The sequence below is a fragment of the Sorex fumeus genome, unplaced genomic scaffold, assembly GCF_029834395.1.
Source record: "Sorex fumeus unplaced genomic scaffold, SorFum_2.1 ptg000037l, whole genome shotgun sequence".
NCBI classification, from domain to species: Eukaryota; Metazoa; Chordata; class Mammalia; order Eulipotyphla; family Soricidae; genus Sorex; species Sorex fumeus.
This window is the reverse complement of record NW_026606094.1, coordinates 41,725,792-41,743,281: the sequence shown is the minus strand read 5'-3', so window position 1 is coordinate 41,743,281 and position 17,490 is coordinate 41,725,792. Positions and strand designations below refer to the sequence as shown.

At 38.8% G+C, this 17,490-nt stretch overlaps 1 protein-coding gene and 1 pseudogene across 1 annotated transcript in view; one reads left to right on the top strand and one right to left on the bottom strand.

The window, feature by feature from the left end:
- Positions 1-204: 204 nt before the first annotated feature.
- Positions 205-17,490, bottom strand: part of GTPBP10 (GTP binding protein 10) — a 28,139-nt gene continuing 10,853 nt past the window's right edge. Inside the window, exons 5-10 of the mRNA XM_056118547.1 lie at positions 11,425-11,498; positions 8,958-9,010; positions 6,655-6,762; positions 5,780-5,857; positions 1,427-1,550; positions 205-490 (exon numbers count right to left, since the gene is read on the bottom strand). Coding sequence (XP_055974522.1) covers positions 231-490; positions 1,427-1,550; positions 5,780-5,857; positions 6,655-6,762; positions 8,958-9,010; positions 11,425-11,498 — 697 coding nt within the window. The 3' untranslated portion in view covers positions 205-230. The remainder of the gene's footprint in view (positions 491-1,426; positions 1,551-5,779; positions 5,858-6,654; positions 6,763-8,957; positions 9,011-11,424; positions 11,499-17,490) is intronic.
- On the top strand, positions 1,956-2,439 carry LOC130027697 (40S ribosomal protein S24-like; annotated as a pseudogene).

Here is a 17,490-nt window from a genome sequence, read left to right as displayed (position 1 = left end):
AATATTTATCATTCTAGAGATATCATAATATTATAGAATATTATTGTATGTGAAGTGGCTATAAAATTATAAACTGTCATTTTTTAGCAAGTTCATAACTATAACACCACTTTAAAAAAGTCTGGCTTCTTTATGATGTTACATGTATCAATTGATTAGTAATAATGTACAAAAAACATATGTCTGTGGACAATTTCTCAAAAGGACACATATCTGTATTCATTTTTAAATTAATTTATATTTATTTGAGGACTATTAAAAGCACTCTTTGATGGTGGCTCACTATAAGATATACCGGAACTCTGTAAAGTATGCAACTGTTTCTTATGGTATGCATCATTTTCCTGGTCAGCTTGTTCATCTAGAGATTTTCTTATACAGTTCTTTAATTCATCAATTCCTTCTCCAGTAAATGCAGAGATGGGGACAATATATTGGAACTCGAGAATTCTTTCAGGAATCATATCTTCTTCAAATAAATGCAGAAAATCTGAAACAAACAACATAAAACTAAATTGCTTTTTACTGTCCTGGAAAGTAAGTCAAAATATGTGAGAGGCTTATGTCTGTAACGGGAACTGAAATTTAGCATTATTAACCAAAGAACTGTGAACCAAAAAAGCTAAAACTTTATCATCACTAATTTTTTCCAAATTCTCAGAACCTCTGGATTCTATTATTATTTTTACTTGGGACCCGTGGAGGTGGAAAATGGGCACTGGTGGAGGGATGGGTGTTTGATTATTGTACAATTGATCTGAAATTTGTTTCTAAATGGAGCGACTTGTACAACTGAAACCCAAGCACAAGAATTTGTAAATCTACAACTGTACCTCATGGTGTTTCACTAGCAAAAATTAAAAAAAAAAAAAAAGTAAATGATGGAGAATGGGCACTGGTGGAGGATGGGTACTGGATCATTGTATAACTGAAACCCAAGCACAAAAATTTGTAAGTCTACAACTGTACCTCATGGTGTTTCACTAACAAAAATTTTTAAAAAATACATAATTCTTCTAAAATAAATAAAATTTAGGGTGTTAGGGAATAAGTACAAGAACTTGTGAAGCTCGTTAAAGAAAAGACTTCATGGGTACATATTGACCTTTTACAAATTTTAAATTCAAATACCACAACGATTCAAGAATGCAGGTTAAATTTTACTTTTTCATAAAGCATGACCTTTTCAGTTCAAATTAAACTTTTTTTTTGGTTTCACCTAACTTTCAAACTGGTCACACATTCTGAAACGTAACAATCAGATTTTAAAATTATTATTATAATTTCATTTAGATGTTTTTTCTTTAAATATATTTTGAGAATAGAAGTTGTCAGTTTCTTTTCCATTGATTATAGCATTTGGCACTCTCTCTGTATATAATAAGTATGCATTAAACTGGCATAAAATTAAAAAAAATGGGTTTACCTTTAGGATTCTGGAGTTGTTCCATCAGTTTATGGAATTTATCATGGGCATGTGGCAAGTCCATTTTATTAACAGCCAGGAGTGCAGGTTTTGTCTGAAGTTCTTCTTTGTACAACTCTAACTCCTTTAAATCAAAAAAGAATCAATATATTTTTATTTAAATATTTAAGCAAATTATGTACTCAGTAATATCTGTTTTTAACTGACAGACCCAAATAAGCAGGATACCCCACCCATCTCTGAAATGCAGTGAACTGCAATAGCCACATACTAATTAAAAAGATAATTTGAGGGGCTAGAGCGATAGCACAGCGGGTAGGGCATCTGCCTTGCATGCGGCCAACCCGGGTTCAATTCCCAGCATCCTATATGGTCCCCTGAGCACTGCCAGGGGTAGTTCCTGAGTGCAGAGTCAGGAGAAACCCCTGAGCATCGCCAGGTGTGACTCAAAAAGCAAAAAAACAAATAAAATTTTAAAAAATGATAATTTGGGCTCTTCCTCCCTGCCTCCCACAGCCAAGCCGCCATCATGAACAACACGGTCATCATCCACACGAGGAAGTTCATGATCAACTGACTGCTCCAAAACAAGCAGATGGTCATCAATGTCCTTCACCTTGGGAAGGCCACAATACCCAAGACAGATATCCGAGACAAACTTGCCAAAATGTACAAGACCACTCCAGATGTCATTTTTGTGTTTGGCTTCAGAACCCATTTTGGTGGCAGCAAGACAACCGGCTTTGGCATGATTTATGATTCTTTGGATCATGCAAAGAAAAATGAGCCCAAACATAAACTGGCAAGACATGGCCTGCATGAGAAGAAAAAGACCTTACACAAACAGAGAAAGGAAAGCAAGAACAGAATGAAGAACGTCAGGGGGACCGCCAAGGCCAATGTTGGTGCCAGCAAAAAGTGAGCTGGATATTGAAGAATAGAAGGAGTAAAGATACTGCAGAGACTATCTGGTGATTGTGCAGATTTTTTCACGAGGATTAATAAATTTTAATTAAAACAAACACACAAAAAAGACAATTTGGGGCTGAAAAAATTTCTCGGATACTCAGTCCTGGCTGAGACTTCTGGGGTGAAACTAGGAGGGGGCTGGATCAAGTTTCTGCCCTACCAAAGCCCTGACAGCCACACTCACACTTCCAATAGCTGTGCCCATGCCCAATTAAGTGGCTGGACTGCTCAGCTATATATTCTGGATTTTCTGGAGCCACATCTACAATCTCTACAATACTAACATCCCAGTAGAAACACACTAGGTTGGATGGGAATGTATCATCTCCACTAACAAAAACATTAACACAGAAGGCTTAATTTGCAACAATGGCTTAGTAAACTCTCAGACAAGGACTTAATGTCCCCATGGTGAGATACAACAATTTTCACAAATTTCCTTTTACTGAAGTATTCTTTGATCATCCCATTAGCCATTTAGTGATGACAAGCAATATAATATAAATTAGGAAGGGCCTGCTACAGGGGCAGGCTTGAAGGGTGGTTGGGAAAATGGAGACAATGGTGGGATTGGTGCTGGATATTGAATGCCTGTAGCAAATCATCAGGAACAATTTTGTAAACAATGGTGCTTAAATAAAGTGGGGGGGGGGAATAACTAAAAAATAAAAGATAATTTGGAAAATGCTTTTGGTTTAGCTCATGTGTTAGTATATTTTAGCTCACAAGATGTTAGAGAAATCTGTTTTTGTCTAAAACCATGTACAGATATTTGGGCTATATTTAAGCATATAGAAAATATTTTAAAGTGAATAATAATTTATTTGCATTCTTTAAAATATATATGTGTTCATGAATATATCCTTGTGACATGGATTAGGCAGTAATATTTTGGGGTGAGGAGAACCACAACCAGCAGTGCTCAGGGCTTACTCCTGGCTCTGCTCTCAAGGATTACACCTGATGGTGCTTGGAAGACAATTTGGGGTGCCGAGGATCAAACTGTGCTCAGCTGCATGCAATGCAGGCACTTACCCATCATACTAAGGCTCTGATCCCAATTAGGCAAAATTTGGGAGTGGTACACACCTGGCAATGCTCAAGGGTTACTACTGGCTCTGCATTTAGGAATAACACCTGATGGTGCTCAGGGAACCATAATGGGATGCCAGGGATTGAACCCAGGTAGGCTGTGTACAAGGCAAATGCCTTATCTGCTATACTGTCTCTCCGGCCCCTAATTAGGCAATAATTCTTTTTTTTAGATATAAAATCAAAAACACAAGCAAAAGGAAAAGAAAACAAATGGAGCTATAGGGGGCTGGTATGTTACTAGAGCAGGAAGGGCACTTGCTTTAAATTCAGCCAACCTGAATTAGATCCCCAGAATCCCATATGGTCCTTGGAGCCCAAGTGATCCCTGAGTGCAGAGTCAGGAATAAGCCCTGAGCACCACTGGGTATGGCTCCCCGCAAAAAAAAAAAAAAAAAAAAAAAAAAAAAACCACACACACACACACACAAAAACTGGGAGTTCATTAAAACTTTAAATATGGGGGCTAAACAGATAAGGTAAGGTGCCTGCCTTGCACATAGCCAACCTAGGTTCAATCCCTAGCACCACAGATGTCCTCCAAACAACACCAGGAGTGATCACCTAGCAATGGGTCAGGAGTAAGCTCTGATCACTGAAGAGCATGGCATCAAACCATTCCCCCCAAATATTTCTTTTTAAAACTTTGTGCTTCAAAGAACATCACAAATAAATGAAAAAGACAATTCGCAGAACGGAAGAAATATTTGCAAATAAGATACTCCAGTAAAGTATTTAGTTCCAAAACATAAAATCCTTACAACTCAACAACAAAAAAATTATATAGATACATAGATAGATATAGATAGGGGCCAGAGAGATAGTACAGTGGGTAGGGTACTTGTCTTGTACACAATTGACCACAGTTCGATCCCTGGCACCTCATATGGTTCCCTGAGCCCTGCCAGGAATGATTCCTGAGTGCTGAGTCAGGAGTCAGGGGTAAGCCCTGAGCACTGATAGGTATGGCCCAAATCCCTCCCCCTTCTCCACCCTCCCCCCATCAAAACAAGACATACAGTTCGATTAATGAAAGGACAAAGAATCTGAACAGACATTTCTCCAGAAACATTCAAAGAGCTAATAAGTACATAAAAAATAGTTACTATCATTAATCACTACAAAACACAAATCAAAAACATAATTATCACTTCATGTCTATTTAGGATAGCTAAAATTAGTAAAACTAGAAAATAACATATGTTAATATTTATGCAGAGAGGGCTGGAATGATTGATAGTACAGTAGGTAGGGCTCCTGACTACATGTGGCCAACCTGAATTTGATCCCCAGCACCACATATGATCCCCAATACTCTGCCAGGAGTAAGTCCTGAGCCACCGGCTATGGCACAAAAAATATTTTTTACACTGAAATCCTTATACATTACTAGTGGGATTTTAAAATGGTACAAGGTACAACCCCTTTGGAAAATAGGTTACTAGCTCCTCAAAATGTTAAACAGCACTAGCAATTCCACTCCTAAGTGTATACCCAAGAGAAAAGAAAATGTTGACACAAAAACCCATATACAAATGTTCACCCTAGAATTATTACTCACACTGATAGCAAAAATGAACAAAGAATATAGTGTATATAAAGTTCTCAAGGTAAGTGATATTTTCTTTTAGAAATAAAATGCCTGGGGTCTGGAGTGATAGCATAGGGAACATGGCACTTGCTTTGTACATGCCAAAGCGCATATGGTCCCCCAAGTACTGCCAGGAGTTGATACTATAGACGTGATAGCTACCAAAACTACACCTAATGAGGGGTTGGAGTGATTGTACAGTGGTTTCAATCCATGGTATCCCATAAGGCTCCCCAAGCACCACCAGGAGTGATCCCTGAGCAAAGAGCAAGGAGAAACCCCTGAGCATCATTGGTTGTGGTCCGATCCCTCCCTCATCCCCCCAAAAGTATACCTAATTAGTAGAAAAAAGTGGATTGAGGAAAAGAGATTGTAAAATATAATTATGTAAAATCAGATTATCATTCATGAAGCCAAGAATGGGGAATGTTTCAAAAGGAAGAAATAATGAGTGTCAAAATTCAGGCAAGCAAAAGTCTGAATAGAATTTATTAGGGATTTAGAATTAAGTAGGATTTTAAAATTGCAATAGTAATGTAGGAGTATTGATAAAGGCAGCAAATTTAGATGACTGTATATTTTACCTTTAAAAATAGAGGTAGAGATAAAGTATATATTTTAAGTATAAAATTTTATTTTAAACATCTTTATATGCTTACATATTAGACAAGATGCATACTATACTGAAATAGAAGATCTACCTTTGTAAGGAGTAATATAGTCTCAAATGCAGTTCTGTACTGAGTGTAAGAAGAAAGCTGAAAACCAGAAATATCAACCTGAAAAAAAAAAAAACCTTAAACATGAGAACAGCTATACATTTCTATGTTTCAAAATGCTTTAATATTCTCAAGATACAGTATTATCAAACTTAAATATGGATAATTCTGTGATTCAAAGTAAGTTACAGAAAATGAGGTGAAAGAATAACTATATTATTCTGAAAATGAGTCAATAAAATGAGAAACTACTGTTGATAAGATAATACATTTCAATACATCTCTTGTACATATGTGAAACTCTAGCACCATCCATGCAGTAGGTATAAATATATCATACAATAGATGTCAAAATTTTCAAAGAATTACTTGATAAGTGGGCTGGAGCGATAGCACAGTGGGTAGGGCGTTTGCCTTGTATGCGACTGACCCAGGTTCGATTCCTCTGCCCCTCTGGGAGAGTCTGGCAAGCTACCGAGAGTATCTCGCCCGCACGGCAAAGCCTGGCAAGCTACCCGTGACTGTATTCAATATGCCAAAAACAGTAACAACAAGTCTCACAATTTGTTGTGAGACATTACTGGTGCCCGCTCGAGCAAATTGATGAACAACAGGAGAGTGCAGTGCAGTGCACTGATAAGTACTTGATAAGTATGGCTAAATGTATTTAATATAGTAAGCAATACTATTTTCACCTTCATATTATAAAGATTATTTGCTGTATTTGACATCCATCTAAACAAACTCAGTGAAATAATGTATGCTACTACTTTAAATATTACAAAAATTTCCAGGAAAAGTAAATTAATTGATTTTAACATTTATTTGAACCATACATTGGTATTCATATGACTTACAACAAAAAGTAGTTGTCTAGTTCTTTCTATATGCTTTAGGAATTTGTGGCCCATTCCTTTGTTCATGTGTGCTCCTTCTATTAATCCAGGGAGATCAGCTACTGATACCTAATACAAAGTTAAATGGTTTGACAAAACAGAATAAATTAAAAAATGGCAAGGACAATCACATTTCAAAATTTTCATATTTCAATTGTAAACACTTCCTACTTTTGATTAACAATGCATCTCCATAAGTCAAAGATAACTTTATAGCAAAATAAATACATTGACTTGAAGCCTTGAGCAATAGTACAGAGGTTAGGGCTTTTGCCTTTTATAAGGCTGACCCAGTTTCAACCCCTGACATCCCATATGGTACCCTGAGCACCACTAGGAGTGATTACTGAATGCAAGGTCAGGAGCAACCCCTGAGAACTGCCACGTGTGGCCATAAACCCAAATAAATAAATACACTGACTCAAAATGTTGAGAGCAGGAAATATTTATAATTATATTTACAAATATTATATATATAAATAGTACAGTGGTTAGGGCACATGGCTAGCAAGCACTCAACTTGGGTTCACTCCCGGCAACACAAGGTCCCTGATATATTGCTGGGTACAGTCCTTCAGGTCCCTGAGCAGTGCTGCATCCTTTGGCTATTGCATTGAACCACTGGCCTAGTTGGCCAAGAACTGCCAGTGGGGGCCCCCAAACTTCCCAAGAACCTCTTGAGAGGCTCCCACCCACCAAAAAAGAATTAAAATCTTGGCCTGAGAAATTTTATAGGAGATAAGGGACTTGCTTTGCATGCAGCTGATTCCAGTTTGATCCCTGAAACCCGTACCTGATATGACCTGGGGAGTCCCAAAAATATTCCTGTACTTCTAGATATATCTGGATATCAGTTTATCTATTCATCTACTGAAGAACATTATGATTGCTTCCAACCTTTTACAATTATAAAGCTGCTACAAAATATCTATGTGAAAGACTTTGGTATGGCTAATAAATTTTCAACTCATTTGGCAACTACCAAAGAGAATAACTCTTGATTGTATATTATGATTTAAAGTTGTTTTCCCTTTATTTCATTTCTATTCTAGTCATTCAAATGATTTATAGTTATTCTTTAAAAAAAATTCAATAGCATTAGTATACCAGAATCCCATTTAATTAAAATTTATTTTTCAGAGCTAGTGTGATAGTACAGAGGGCAGAGCATTTGCCTTGTACATGGACGACCCAGGTTCGGGCCCCAACATCCCATATGTTCCCCCTGAGCACCACTAGGAGTGTTTCCTGAATGCAGAGCCAGGGTTAACCCCTGAGTATCACTGGTGTGACCAAAAAAGCAAAAAAAAAAAAAAAAATTCTTTTTTTTATGTATACATAATGTATTTAAAGATAATAATAAATAATAATAATAAATTATCATAAGTATATAATTATGGGCTCGAGCAGTAGCACAGCAGGTAGGGTGCTTGCCTTGCACGCAGCCAACTCGAGCTGACCCGGGTTCGATTCCTCCGCCCCTCTTGGAGAGCCCAACAAGCTACCAAGAGTATCATGCCCGCACAGCAAAGCCTGGCAAGCTACCTGTAACATATTCGATATGCCAAAAACAGTAACAAGTCTTGTTACTGGTGTCCGCCTGAGCAAATCGATGAACAATGGGAGGACAGTGCTATTTAATTAAAATGAATAATAAATAATAAAAATAACAATAAAAAGATAATATGGAAGTAAAACAACTTACAAAGAGAAAAAAGTAGAAAAAAACATAAAATAAAGAAGACAACTGGTACCAAACCTGACATAATATTACAATATATCACTATAACAGATTTCAGAAAAATTGATTTCACTTGTCATAAAACAAAATCTTACAATTTTTTTTCTTCTGGTAAATGTAAAATGTAAAGAATGTAGTCCAATGTAAAGAAATCCATGAACCAAAAACAAGTACAACAATTTCTTCCCCTTTCCTGCCTGACTTGGAGGGGGGATATATACCTGTGCTGTGAGACAATAAAGAGAGATCCTTCACCATCTCCTGCATGACGGAGCCCTGTGTGTCTCGAGTGTTGCTTTCACCCTGACAGCCTTCCCCTGGCTCGGCCCCACAGCGCCGGACGTGGCACAGATATATATCCCCCCTCCAAGTCAGGCAGGAAAGGGGAAGAGGCAAGCAGTGGGGTGGGATGAGGCCATATTGTTGATATCAAGAAGTTGCCCATAATGTGAGTGTGGGGGAGGCAGCAGATCAGGCATCCATTTTATGCCAGGAGGCAACAACTCTTAATTAAAAAACTTACCTGTTTGAAATCATCATACATAATCTTTCCAAGTTCAGGTTTCAATGTTGTAACTAAAAGAAAAAGTAACAGTAAACTATGACTAGAGTAAAGGCTGGGCAATGTAGGAAGCAATGATTCTTTTCCTTGAACAATTTAATTCAAAATCTGTTCTCATTTGTTGAAATGGAAGACAGAATTATTCTGTTAAGTACAATAGGGGAGATAATACGTTAAGGCCCCCTAATCCTGGTTTGATCCCTGGCAGCAACAGGATGAGCCCTGAGCACCGATGAGTATGGCCCCTTACAAGCAAATATAAGAATAATAATATAGTTTAAAAAAAAACACATATTTTTACAATGTGCACAGACATAGATCTAAAAGTTCCTAAAAGTTCCTCTACTACACTGGTCCTAAAAGTTCCTCTACTACACTGCAAAAGAGTGTGATAAAAAAGTTTTTTGGGGGGAGGAGGGGACACAGGACAGAATTTAATTTTCCTATCCATAGGTCTGTGATAATAATAAATGTTTAGTCCCTTCACACTCGGCTATCTTCAAGCCACACTAAGCCTGTATTAGTGTCCTCCCTATAACTTTTTTTTTTTTCGCTTTTCTTCCTTTATCTTTCTCAAGAGTCCTCTCCATTATAATGATTAATACTGGACAGGTAACTTATAGTGGTTGGTCCAAGGTTAACTCTACTTCATCAGTCCAATTTGGATTGGATTAATTTTCCAGGTCAATCTCATGGTGAATTTTTTTTCATGCTGAATGTTCTTAATGACAGAATCCTAATATTCGTTCACAATTCTCAGTCAGAACTATTTATATCCTATGTCAATCCATTTTCTGTAATACATGAAGAGAGCTAGCTTTGAAAAATAAAATTGTTTAGACCTTTCATAAAGGCTGTCGACCGCTTTAAAAATATAACTATCAAGGGTGGCCAAGGACACGGCTCAGTGGTCAAGTCTGTTGTAGGTGAGTCTGTAGGTCCTCTCTCTGGCCCTCACCCTGCTCTCTCCCTAAGAAAAGGAAAGACAAATTCAGACTATACGGCCTATATGTATGGCCTCTTATGTACGGTCTCTGTATATCCTCAGTCTCACCTTGATTCTTTCATGGTCTCTAGACACAGACCTCCCCCATCCCCCCCACCTCGTCCCACAGAGCCATTGTGCATATACTATTTCTTTGACTAAAAGGCATTTCCACCTCCACTGGCACCATTGACAAGCGCTTATTTACTCTTCATATCTCAGCCCTGGCAGGACACTTCCCCAAAGAAGTCTGAAATAGTAATCTATACTTACATAAAACCATTTTATTTTTACTTATTTTTGGTTTGGAGGCCACACCCAGTGTTCCTTAGGGCTTACTCCTGGTTCTGCACTCAGGGATCACTTCTCCTGGCAGGCTTTGGGAACCACATTGGGGTCCCAGGGATTGAATCCAGGTCAATCACGTGCAAAGTAAGCACCCTATTCACTGTATTATTGATCATAAAACTATTTTACAACTCCTTTTATTCAGAAGAAATCTATCCATTGCCTTCCCCCCATTCTGTAAACTCAAATAGTCAATAGTATCCATTTCTGCTTATTAATCTTTCTGACCCCAAATCCTTCTATGGTTCCTAGAAATAAGTGCTTGCTGAGGAGTCGACTCATCTCTGCCTTTACCCTGGTGCTAGATAAAAGGAAAGTGCTTATAAAGTCATAGCTAAATCGCACAAATAATTAGGCAATAGAGAAATTATGGCAACAGAGTATTTAAAAATACTAGGAACAATGGGAGCTCAGATAGAGAAAGGAGCACCAAATAAAGGGTGTTGGGAGGATCCTCCTCCCAGGATGGGAGAAGCATGCTGAAAGTAGACTATAGACCAAACATAATTGCCACTCAGTGCCTCTTTTGCAAACCACAATACCCAATAGGAGAGAGAGAACAAAAGGGAATGCCCTGCCACAGAGGCAGGGGGGGATGCGGAGGATGGGGGGTGGAAGGGATACTGGGATACTTGGTGGTATGAAATGGGCACTGGTGGAGGGATGAATATTTGATCATTGTATAACTGAAACCCAAGCACAAAAATTCGTAAGTCTACAACTGTACCTCATGGTGTCTCACTAATAAAAAAAAAAAAAAGAAAAACCATATGTATTTTTCTGCTAAGAATTTTCAAACTAAAGTTACTCTAGGACAGTATTTCCCAAAGTGGGAACAATACTGCACCCCATCTCTCCTACCCCTATCTCGTGGGATCATAGCAGCCTTCAGTACTATTAGGGGTGTGCCATTTTTTTGTTCATTTAAAGAAAGTGGATTTCCAAGTGGATACTGAGTAATTTTTTTCTCTAAAAACAGGGTACTAGGTTAAGTAAATTTGGGGACCTCCTCCATAGTCACCATTCTATTCATCCCTAGAAAAAGATTAACTTTGTAAAATTTATTGCATTAAATATATAATAAATTATACTTACAGGCATAATCTGCAATTGCAGGTTTTGCATGAGAAATCTGACTTAACAAAGAGGATTTCCCAGCATTTGGGAATCTGGAATTTAAAAACAACATATATGCACACATTACAACAAATACAGTTTTTTGTTTTGTTTGGGGGCCACACCTATCTGTGCCCAGAGCTATTCCCCAGTTCCGTGCTTGGGAATCAATCCTGGTGGTACTCTGAGTAGCAAATGAAGTGCTAGGATGGAAACAGGCACACACCTTACCCATGTACTATCTCTCTGGCCCACTAATACAGTATTGTCTGAATTCCATACATTTTGGAATACCTTGACAGTTTCTGGGATTAAAAGTAGAATATAAGTCTTAAATAATTTTGAACATCTAGAAACAATATATACTTACTGAAAAAGTAAAGAAGGTTCATTCTGAATACTGAAGTTTCAGTTTATAGAGTAAGTAATTTAAATCATTTTTTAAAGCAACAACTTGCAAATCATAGAAAACCTAAAAGAAAAAAAAACACAATCCTCTACCTCTACAAAATATCAACAATGTATTACTCTTATTGTTTTGTGGATTAAAATTAAAATTTTATATGAACACTTTAAACATAAAAGAGTCTATTTTTCTAGGAATATGTCATGCTGGGGATAAGAAAAGAATAGGGGACCATCAATATGGTACAACAGATATTTAGCTCTATCATTCCTTAAGCCACTGACATACCTGAATCCCCTTGACCCTTATCCCCATTGCTGCTCATCTATCTCTTCCGCCCTCCCCCTTCACACTATTTCTTTCCTTCTTATTCTCTGGGGCCAAGGGTAATCTGGGCATTCCTTTTAAATCACTGCATTTCCTCATCCAGTGACTCTAAATACTAATATAAGTGATATCATCCTATGTATGGCCTGAATTGGGGAATAAATAAGGTTCATATATTTACAAAAGCTTAATGAGTGGTTTATATTTCTTTCTGTATAGTCTCCCTTTTGGTTGTGCTTTCCATTTGCAATATTCTTTTTTTGTGTGGGGGCCGCACCCAGCGGTACTCAGAGCTTACTCCTGATTCTGCATTCAGGAATCAATCCTGGCAGTGCTCAGAGGATTATATGGGGTGCTGATGATTGAACCCAAGTTGGGGCTTTGCGCAAGGCAAACACCCTACCTGCTGTACTACTGTTCCTGCTCCATCCCCCGTTGCAACTTGAAAGAATTGGGGTCATTTATCCTGTAGAGTTTCTTTCCCACAATCTGGATTTTGTGCCACAGAAAACCCCATGAGGTCATTTCACATGTTCCCTTGCCCTGGATTTTCTATAAATTTACAATTAGATTTAAGGCCTTGCTCCAATTTGGGTTGATTCTTTTTTTGAAAGATTACTTCATAGTTGGATGGCCTCCTTTTTAAATAGAATCATATAGGGTGAATGCCTTTCAATGGTGCATTGTAATTTAAACAATTTTTTAACTTGGCATCTAAGGTGTCTCAAGTTTTTTACTATTTTAAATAGCACTCCATGCAGAATTATATGCACAACTTTAATAGTGACCACTCAAGTGGTCACTATTAAACAGTGGCAGAATTAACAGTGGTAGAATTAATAGAACTGTTTCTCTTCATACAAACAAGCATTTTCTAGTTGTCTTATTTTTTTCTAAAAACTTTAAACCAAACAGTGGGCTATCCTTGAACCTTCTCAAAACCTGAGAAGGTTCAATTTTAATCTATTTTTAATCTATTTCTTCAGATGATATTGCATGAATCACGATCACAATCACGATCACGACCACCCTGTTGTTCGTCGATTGCCTCAAGCAGGTGCCAGTAACGTCTTCTTCATCCTAGCCCTGAGATTTTTTTTTTTTAAGTGCCATATTCAAGGCTTTTTCAGGGTTAGGAGAATGAGACCCATCATTGTTACTGGTATTTGGCATATTGGGTATACCACGGGGAGTTTGCCAGACTCTACCGTGTGGGCATGTAACATTTGGTAGCCTGCCAGTTTGACCGAATTAGGAATGAGATGATAAGATGCTTCCAGGAGCTGAGTGTGATGATCTCTGGATCCTGGCCGTTGTTGGAGTTACACAGCAGTTGGTGGGTGTAACTGTCTAGTTACTGGCAGGTCCAGTCCCAAACTGTACAGGCTTGGAGATCTCAGCCCCGGGTCCCACACACCTGGGTTCCTCTGTCAGTTCTTTTATGCGTGAGGCTCATCCAAGTGTGTGGAGAGTGTTCTCAGCAAGGCCTTGGCTGGGTCTCGGTGGTCTTCAGCTGTTGGGCCCTGGTGGAGACAGTCAGGCATAGGGTAGGAGACTCTGTCTTGTTCTCTCCCAGGAGCTGAGTGTGATGATCTCTGGATCCTGGCCGTTGTTGGAGTTACACGGCAGTTGGTGGGTGTAACTGTCTAGTTACTGGCAGGTCCAGTCCCAAACTGTACAGGCTTGGAGATCTCAGCCCCGGGTCCCACACACCTGGGTTCCTCTGTCAGTTCTTTTATGCGTGAGGCTCATCCAAGTGTGTGGAGAGTGCTCTCAGCAAGGCCTTGGCTGGGCCTCGGTGGTCTTCAGCTGTTGGGCCCTGGTGGAGACAGTCAGGCATAGGGTAGGAGACTCTGTCTTGTTCTCTCCCAGGAGCATGAATACTGATTAAAATTAATGCTTATTTGAAGACTTTGATTTTATTATTAAATTTCCTTCAGAAAGGCCCACCATGTATAAAAATAGTACCAGAAATGAGGGTCACATAAGAGATGATTTCCTAAATTTCATTCCAATACTTCAACTGTATTTATCCAACACACAGAAATCCAAGTTGGTGCAGTCACAATATGAAAGCTCCTCAAAAAATTATAAAATAGAGGTACAGGGTGCATGCAAGGGCCTGGGTCCAATTCCTGGCACTGAATGCTCCATCCCACTCCCCGACCTAGCACAGCCCTGAAGTGCTGAGAGGCCCCCCACAAGCACCTCCAAGTGTAGTCCTTGTGGTTAATGTAGTCCCTGGATGTGGGTCAGTGATGTTAAGGTCTCCTTTGGCCTTGCTGGGTTTTGACATCACAGCATCACATTGCTACTGAATTAGATAAGCACTAAACCTTTCAATATGGTTGAACAATTCTCATCAAGTCTGGGTGCTGCTTAAAAAATCCAAAATAGAAAAATAAAAATTTCAAATGAAAAAATTGATTTAAAAAACAGAAGTATAGTATGATATAGTAATTCTACTTCTAGCTATTTATCTGAAGAAACAAAAATATTAACCTAAAGAGATGGAGGCACCCACATGATCACTGCATTGCTGCTAGAACAGAAAAGACATGCAAAAAGTCTAAAGTATCCATCAGTGGAAGAATGAATAAAGAAAAATGTGTCTGTTTGCCTGCCTGCCTGCCTGCCTATGTGGATGTAACACAATACTACTACTGGTTATTTCAAAAAAGGATTATGCCAGTTTCAACTTGGATGAACACAAGTCAGACAGAGAAAGACAAATACATTATCATCTCATTTATATTTGGAATTTAAAATATCTAAATCCACGCATAAGTAGCAAAATGGGTAAAGGCAGTCCAAATGATATAAATATTCATTTACAAAATGTGTCATGAGTATGTAATGGGTGTCAAGGTGATTATGTTTAATAAACATTACACGCTTGTAACTTGCTTAGAAAGTAAATCTTAAAAATTGACATAAAAATGTATAATTATGAAGGATGACTCGAGACCCAGGCTAGGTCTCAGATCCAGGGCACCCTGGGGTGGGAGGGTAAGGGCAGGTGAGCCCACCACCCACCTAAACATAACCCCAGCAGCTGAAAATTCCACACTCTAAACACTGCCATGCTCATGGTCAAACTCCACAGGCTCAGGGTGAGCCTCATTCAGGAAAGAATCTGCTGAAAAACTCACGTATGCAGGTTTTGTGACCGAAATCTCCAGGCTCTCACAGAGTGGGGGGTAGGCTACCTCCCCGTCATTTCCCTGTTCTTCTGGGAGCCTGGCAATCAAGCCAATGAACTGCGTCTGGGACCACATAAGTTCATTGGTCATGGTCACAGTCCTCCCATTGTTCATCGATTTGCTCGAGAGGGCCCAGTAACATCTCTATCATGAGACTTGTTGTTACTATGTTTGGCATATTGAATACATCAGAGTGAGCTTGCCAGGCTTTGCCCTGTGGGCGAGATTCTCTCGGTAGCTTGCCGGCTCTCCGAGAGGGGCGGAGGAATCGAACCTGGCTCAGCCAGGCCGGCTGCACACAAGGCAAACGCCCTACTGCTGTGCTATTGCTCCAGCCCATAATTTCATTAACCACCCATTATCCAGAGACTCATAAATAAATTTCAGAAGAGACCAACAAGCTGCAGAGATGCTTCCAGACCCCAAAGTCACTATCCAGTTAAAAATTTAACTCCAGTTATATCACCCAATTCAAAATTTTAGAATTTTTGGAGCAACATCTCATACTCTACACCACTGATATACCACATTTGATGGGATGTAAGGTAAAAGGTAACAAATCTCTATTAATAAAATATTAACACACAAGGCTTAACCTGTAACAACATGTTAGTAATTTCTTATATAAGGGCTTAATGGCTCCAAGGTGAGATACAACAATCTATACATACTTTCTTCTAAGAAAATCTTTTTCAATCATGTTTAGAAAATTATTCATAACAAGCAATATAAAATAATTTAGGGCCTGCTAATTGGGGCTGGTTTGGGTGGTGGTTGGAAAAACTGAAAATAATGGTGGTGGAGAGATGCAACAGTGGTGGAACTGGTGTTGGAATATTCAATGTAATAAATGCTCAAGAACAACTTTTTTTTTTTGCTTTTTGGGTTTACACCCGGTGTTGCACAGGGGTTACTCCTGGCTCTGCACTCAGGAATTACTCCTAGCAGTGCTCAGGGGACCACATAGGATGCTGGGAATCAAACCCAGATTGTCTGCGTGCAAGGCAAATGTCCTACCCACTGTTCTATCACTTCAACCCCAATGGTAAACAACCGTATAAAAATAAACTAAAATTTTTTAAAAGTATAATTATGTCAAGTGTAGCTATAGTTATCACTTTGTGATATGCAAATATCAAATCACTATTTTTTACATCTAGAGCCAGTATAAAGCTTCATGTCAATTATAGTTAAATTACACTATGGGGGCTGAAGAGATAGCAGACTGGGTAGGGTGCTTGCCTTGCATGTGGTCAACCCTGGTTCAATTCCTGGTTCAATTCCAGTGTTTTCTTATATCCTGTTATACTCAGGCACTTATAAATTCCAACCACATTTGCTCATGGTCACCATTAGATGGACTTACTTAATTCTTTCCAAGAGTCTCATATTTTCATAGTAATAATTAAGCAGACATGTGTGTGCGTACACACACACACACACACACACACACACACACACACACACACCAAACAAAATCACGAGCAAATATTTCTAAGGGGATCAAAGTACAAGATAAAAAATGAGTAAGAATGATTAAGAAGCAGACACTTGATTTCTTTTTTATAAAGTAATAAAAATTTTGGCATACTGTGTTTGGCATATCGAATACATCACAGGTGGCTTGCCAGGCTCTGCCGTGTGGGCGAGATACTCTTGGTAGCTTGCCGGGCTCTCCGAGAGGGGCGGAAGAATCGAACTCGGGTCAGCCATGTTGGCTGCGTGCAAGGCAAACGCCCTACCGCTGTGCTTTACGTGTTTTTTTTTTCTTTTTTTGGTCATACCCAGCGATGCACAAGAGTTACTCCTGGCTCATGCACTCAGGAATTACTCCTGCCGGTGCTCAGGGGACCATATGGGATGCTGGGACTCGAACCTGGGTCGGCCTCGTGCAAGGCAAACGCACTACCCACTGTACTATCCTCCAGCCCCCCTAAAGTAATAAAAATTTTAGAGTCTAAAAAAAGATTGTATCTTACAAGAGCAATACAAGGATATAAGTTACATGCTGTCTTCTAAGATTGAATTCATTGGCATATAACAATTAAGTGATATTTGATTATGCTGATATTAATATTAAATACTTTTTAAGAATAGTTGCTAAATGTA